The sequence below is a fragment of the Rhea americana genome, unplaced genomic scaffold (genome assembly GCF_003343005.1).
Source record: "Rhea americana isolate MKP2758 unplaced genomic scaffold, rheAme1 scaffold_526, whole genome shotgun sequence".
Classification (NCBI taxonomy): domain Eukaryota; kingdom Metazoa; phylum Chordata; class Aves; order Rheiformes; family Rheidae; genus Rhea; species Rhea americana.
This window is the reverse complement of record NW_028186675.1, coordinates 161,364-167,232: the sequence shown is the minus strand read 5'-3', so window position 1 is coordinate 167,232 and position 5,869 is coordinate 161,364. Positions and strand designations below refer to the sequence as shown.

At 74.8% G+C, this 5,869-nt stretch overlaps 1 protein-coding gene across 1 annotated transcript in view; it reads right to left on the bottom strand.

Annotated features, from left to right (window-relative positions):
* The window catches only part of ARHGAP23 (Rho GTPase activating protein 23), a 14,961-nt gene extending 9,528 nt beyond the window's left edge, over positions 1-5,433 (bottom strand). Inside the window, exons 1-6 of the mRNA XM_085318214.1 lie at positions 5,407-5,433; positions 3,928-4,107; positions 1,103-1,127; positions 568-660; positions 162-240; positions 22-76 (exon numbers count right to left, since the gene is read on the bottom strand). Of these exons, the coding sequence (XP_085174340.1) occupies positions 22-76; positions 162-240; positions 568-660; positions 1,103-1,127; positions 3,928-4,107; positions 5,407-5,433 (459 nt within the window). The remainder of the gene's footprint in view (positions 1-21; positions 77-161; positions 241-567; positions 661-1,102; positions 1,128-3,927; positions 4,108-5,406) is intronic.
* Between the last annotated feature and the right edge of the window lie 436 nt (positions 5,434-5,869).

Here is a 5,869-nt window from a genome sequence, read left to right as displayed (position 1 = left end):
GCTCCACCACGAGGGACTCACCAGCTGGAGGACGTCCTCGTCCTTGGGCATGATGGAGAGCTCCAGCAGGTCGTCACTGCGGAGAGAGGGGGGCGGCGGGCTCAGGGCGGCGGGCTCGGCGCGGGCAGCCGGCGCCGCGCGCCCTCCGCACCGTTCGGTACCTGTTCTGGATGAGGGCGATGACCTGCGAGTAGGTTTTCCCCACGACGCTCTCCCCGTTCACCCTGACCAGCCGGTCTCCTGCGGGGCAGGGGAGGCGGTGACGGCCCCGCACGCCGGAGCCGCCGCCGCGGGCAGCAGAGCAGCCCCCCCCGCCCCGAGCCCTGGTTGCTCCGGGCATCCCGGAGAGAAGAGGGAGGAAAAGGAGTGAACGAAAGAGGGGAAAAGAGCAAGAAAAGCCCTGGTGGCTGAGGCTTTGGGTGCATCCCACGAACCACCTCCGGCTTTCTGCCAGCCGCGTGGGAGCGCTGAGTTAAAAGGAAGGGAAAGCTGGCGCGAGGACGGCGCTTGTTCCCCAGGAACCCCGGACTGTGCGTGCCGGCGGTGCCCCCGCGGCTCCCGGCTCACCTGTGCGCAGCCCGGCCTGGTGCGCCGGCCCGGCTTCCCGCACGTTCTTCACGAAGATGGTGTCCACGGGCTCGAGGCGGCCCCGGGGGGGACCTGCGCCGGGAGGGCAGAGCGCATCAGCGAGCGACCAGCCAGGCGAGACCGGCCTCGCGCGCGCGCGGGCTGCGTGTGCACGCATGCACGCACACACGCACACACGCACGCACCACCGCTCTGCACGCGCCGCCCTTCGCGCCGCCCTCCTCTCCCTCCCGGAGCCCAAATGCTGCAGCGCGTTTTGCACCCAGGGCCTTCGCCGCCCAGCTCTGCAGCCCGGCTGCCGCGCCGCACCATGCCGTGCCGTGCCATGCAGCGCCGTGCCATGCCGTGCTGCACAGCCGCCTGTTCGGACAGCATCGCGTTCGCTCACGTCACCGGCAGCCTCCAGGAGGAGCGCCGGCCCCAGCCGCCGCGCACGGCGCCCCGAAATCACCACCGCTGCCCGCAGCCCCAGCGCCGCCGCCCGCGCGTGCGCCCGCCAGGCCGCCGTGCTCACCCGCTCGGTTGCCGTTCTCCTCCTCCTGCCGAGAGAAGAGAGAAACTTAAGTCGGGCTGGGCCGGGGCAGAGGCGCCGGAGGGGTCCCGGCGGCCGCCGGCCGGGTTCACGGGCCGGCGCGCGGCGGAGGGAGCCGGGACGGCTCGGCTGAGCCCGCTAGACCCCTCCGGGCGCCCGGCGCCTCCGCGGGCCGTGCCGCCAGGGTAAAATTAACTGCTGACACCGGATCCTGCCGGGCTGTAAGCGGAGCCCGGGAGCAGGCGGGGAGCGGGGTCCCGCGCGCTGCAGCAGCGCCGGCGGCCCGGGCTGCGGGGAGGCTCCGACTCGGGGCAGAGCCGCGGCAAGGAGCCAAACGAGGCCGTTCGGTGCGCCGGAGCCCCGGGGAAGGGGAGGGCAGGCGTCCTCGGCGCGCGGCCGGGCGCCGGGGCTATATTTAGCCCTGCAATCTCTCGGCGGGGGAAGCGTGTCCCCGGCGGGCGGCCACGTGCGGCTTTCGACCGGAGGGGCCGTCGCTGCCGCTTCCCGCTGCCCGTGGCGCGATGCAAGCTGACAGCGGCTGCGGATGGCAGCAGCGGCGCCGGGGCGGCGCAGGGCACCCGGCCCCCCTCTCCCGCGCCCGGGACCGGCCGGGCAAGGACACGGGGCAGGGGACAGCCCACGGGGACACTCTGCCCTTGGGGCCAGGGGACCGTCCAAGCGCCAAGCTGCCCGTGGGGACGCCCACGCCGGCGGGAGGAGCGCGGGGCCGCGGAGGGTCCCTCGAGGCCCCGACGTGCCCCATCCCGCAGCCCTCCTCGCCCCGCAGCATCCTGGAGCCCGGCCTGGTGCGGCGGAGCAACCCGGCTCCCCCGGCGAAGCGGCTGACGTCACCGGCGGCGGTGCCAAAACGCCGCGGGCGAGGAACGCGGAGCGCCCGCGTCTCCCTCCCCGCTGAGTCAACCCCACCGAAACTCGGCCCCCGGACCCGGCCGCCCGCCGGCACCGCCGCTGCCGGCCCGGCGGCCCCGCGGGGCTCGGAGCGGCGCGCTGGGCTCTTCGCCGCCCCTTTCCCAAAGCGTCTGCGCCAGGAGGCTTTGAGCCGGCTCCTCGCTGCGCCGGCGGCCCGGTGGGGCTCAGCACCGCGGGCAGGATCGGCCCTTCTCCCTCGGCGGCTCAGCGAAGGCGCCTCCGAGTCGAGGTGTCCTTGGCGGGGGGTCGGTGCGCCGCGGGGCTGGGCGGCTCCCGCGGTGGCTCCTGACGAACGTCCCCTTCGCAGGGCTACGGTGCCGCTGAGGGGTCAGATCCACGTTTCCAGCGCAGGAAGGAAATATTCCCGGAAGAGGAAGCAAAAGCAGGAGCGTGGGAAAAGCACCGTCCCAAACGACGCCCAGGATGTCGGGTAGCGATTCCTGGTGTGACCTCGGGCGAGCGATTCCTCCCCACCCTGTGGTTCACGTCCCACGGCATTTCCAGGGCGGAGAGCAGCCAGCGTGGATCCACGGGGCACGGAGCAGCGCGCGAGCCCGCTGGGCCGAGAGCCGTGCCGCGGAGCGCGGGGCCGGGCCGGAGCGCCGGCTCTTCCCACTCGGAGAGGGTAAAGCCGCGGGCAGCGCCGGCGAGGCGCGAGCTGGCCCGGCCGTGCCGCCCCGGCCTGCAGGGCCAGCGGTTCCCAGCGTCAATCGGGAGCGAAGAGCCGTGAGCAAATGCCGCGGGGAGGGGGGTGCAGGGTGCAGCAGGAGCGGCCGTATCCCGGGCTTCGGCAGGGTGGTCGGAGCGCGCCTGGAGGCGAGATGCGGCTTGCTCCCGACTCCGAGAAACGGGGAGGGGARGACTCGGCGAGGGAGCCGCAAGAAGCAGGAGGGCCTGAGCCCRGCTTTGGCGCGGGTGCTCCCGGGGTCCCTCTCCCGAAGGGATCCGCACGCAGGACCGGAGCCTGCCGAGGACGCTGCCGGCGCGATGGCRTGGGACGCGTCGCCCCTAGGGCGCCCGGAGCGGGTCGGCCCCCGGCGCAGCTCCATGCCGGCCCCGGTCGCRGAGCGGACGCGGACAGCAAGGAAGCGTTTCCCACGGCTGCCGTCCCGGCACAGGAGAGCAGAGCCGGCCACCGCGACCTGCGGAGGATCGGGGAGCTGTCGGACCCGACGCAGCGCAGAAGGGCTCCGGCGTCCTCCAAAACAACCGTCGGCAGCTCCGGGGCCCGAGCGCAAGGTGGCCGCGGCGGCTTCGCTTGGGCTTCGGCACCACGCTCGGGCTCTTCCTCCGCGACGGCGCCTGCAGCAGCCGCCGAGGCTGCTCGGGGCTCCCGGGACCCCTCGGCCGTCGAGGGTGCTGGCGAGACGCTGCGAGGGCAGCGCCGGCGGTGCCCGCGCCGCGGGCGCGACGCTTCCCGGGGCTGACGCGCTCCCTGCTCTGCCCCCGCTCTGAAGAGCCTTTTCGTGGCTTTTCCACCCGCTACCAAGAAACATCCGGACGCTTCCCGCCCTCAGCGTCGGGGCCGTCGATCGGAGCCGAGGGGGGTCTCTTCGCTCCCTGCAGCTTGCAAACGGCCGCTTCTCCGGAGGGAAAGGCGCCGGGATGTCTCCGGAGGCAGCGCCGCCTCCTCTTCCTCGGCTCAGAGCGCGGCTCCTCGGGGAGCGGCCGGCTCCCCCCCCCGTCTCGGGGCCACGCGGGCCGTGGGGCAGCGCCCAGCCCTTGGGGGTCCCCGGCTCAGGGGTCCCCGGCTCGGGGCGGGTGACGGACCAGCGCGAGGGGCCGCGGCTGCCCCGCGCCGTGCTCTGCCGCAGCGAAGGGTCTCACATCAGCACCCCCAACCTCCCCCCCCCCCCCAGCGCGGCCCCCGGCCCTACCTTGCCGGAGGAGTGCACCGCCGACTCGGGCGGGTAGACGATGAAGTGGCGGAGGGTGAAGCCGAAGCCCCCCTGCGAGCTCTTCCGCAGCGCCACCGTTTTCGGGCCCGCCCAGGCGAAGGGCTCCTCGGGGGGCGCGTGGTCGTTCGGCGAGGCCCCATCTCCCCGGCCCGGCGTCGGCTGCGGGGAACGAGGAGCCGCGCGTCACTCGGGCGGCGGGGCCGAGGCGGCGYCCCGGGAAATGCCCGTTCCCGGACCTCGGCTCCGCCGCCGCGGGCTGCCCCCCAACCCGCGCCGCGGGCGCCCCCGGGGCTCCCCTCGCCCAGCAGCTCCTGCAGCAACGCTTCGGGGGGAAAGTGCGCTGGGAACAACTGGGAAAAACGAGCTGCTGCCGGTGCTCGGGAGCACTCTCGGCAGCTCCATCCGCGGCCGCTCGCCCCCCCTTGCCTGCAGGCCGCCGGGRCTCCGGAGCCGCCGGGATGGCGCCAGCGGAGCGAGGGAAGGGCTGGGAGCCGGGGCCGGACCCGGCGCCGCGCGCACGGAGCGGGGGGGGCTGAAGCGGATCCGGCGAGGAGGGGAGTGTTGGGGCGGCGCGGCCGGAGGAGCCGGGGCTGCGCCGAYGAACGGTCCCCTTCCAGTTACACACCGCGGTAATAACCGGGAGCAACCGCGGGCGAGCTGGAAAGAGGCCTCTGGGGATGCAGTTGGCTGGAGGTGCAGAACCGCTTTCCAGAGCAAGGGCAGGGACCTGGCATCGCTCGGCGCCCTGGCACCGGCCGCTTCCCGGAGCGGATCCCACCGCTCAGCGCTCCGGGGCTGAGCTGCTGCTGCTTCCTCCTCCTCCCCCTCCTCCTCCYCCTCACTCCCTTCCTGCAGGAACCCGGCCTCTCGCCCCCGGCCGGCCCGGCCGAGCCCCTGGCACGCCGTGCTGGAGCCGGTCCGGAGCCGGGAGGCAGCGGCACGGGAAAGCCCCGCGGCCGGGCAGATGAGGCGAGAGCCCCCGGGCTGGCAACTGCCAGCCCCACGGCGATGGGGGGACACGGGGGTCCTTTCYGAGCGCCTTCCCCGTCCCCGCTGGCGGCTCTGCTAACGTTCACGGCACCGCGGCCTGAGCGGCAGCCGYGCGCCGCGCAGCCCGTCCTCGGGCCGAGGGCGTTGGGATCGAGCTGCCGCCTGCCCGGGACSGCGGGCGCCGCGGAGGGCGGCAAGCGAAGGCGAAGCGATGGACGAGGCAGAGGAGGCAAAACCAGGGCAGAGACGAGGCGGGCAGGAGAGGAGGGAACCGGCACAAAAAGCCCTCGTCTCGGCCGTGCTGAGCGGCCGTCTCGCTGCCGGCGGGTGAACGCGGCGAGCCGACGGCCGCCGGCACGTCCCGCACGGGCCGCCTCCGCCGGGCACCGCGGCCCCGAGCACCGGGCATCGCCGCGGCCGGCGCCCATGGGCGCGCTGCCTCTCCCGGCCCCGCAGGAGCAAACCCACCATCTTCTCCTGCCCCAGCACAGCCATTTTCTGGAAACAGGACTCACAGCCCCAGAAACTCGGTGCCGGGGGATCGACTGGCATCAGGAGCCGCAGGGAAGCRTGCTTCAGCCCGTGACGGCAAAGCAAGGGGGTGGCTGCGGGCCCCCACGGGCCGCCCCACGAGCTGCTGCGGCGCCCCGAGCCCTCGCTATTCCACCGMGGAGGGAAGAGCAAACACCAGCCGGCCCGCGCAGACGCCCCAGAGCCCCAGCGCAGCCCCGTCCTTCCTCCCCGAGCCGCTGCCACCCCCCCCCATCCGGCTGCCCGGCATCCCCGGGCAGCAGCAGACGCCCTCGCCGGCGGCCGCGGGAGCGGGGCAGGGCTGCCTACGTGCCCGCTTCCCAGCCCCACAGCGGGCCGCGACCCCCAGCCCTGCCCGCACCGCCCCGTCCCGGCCGCTGGCGGGGGACCCGCGCGGGAC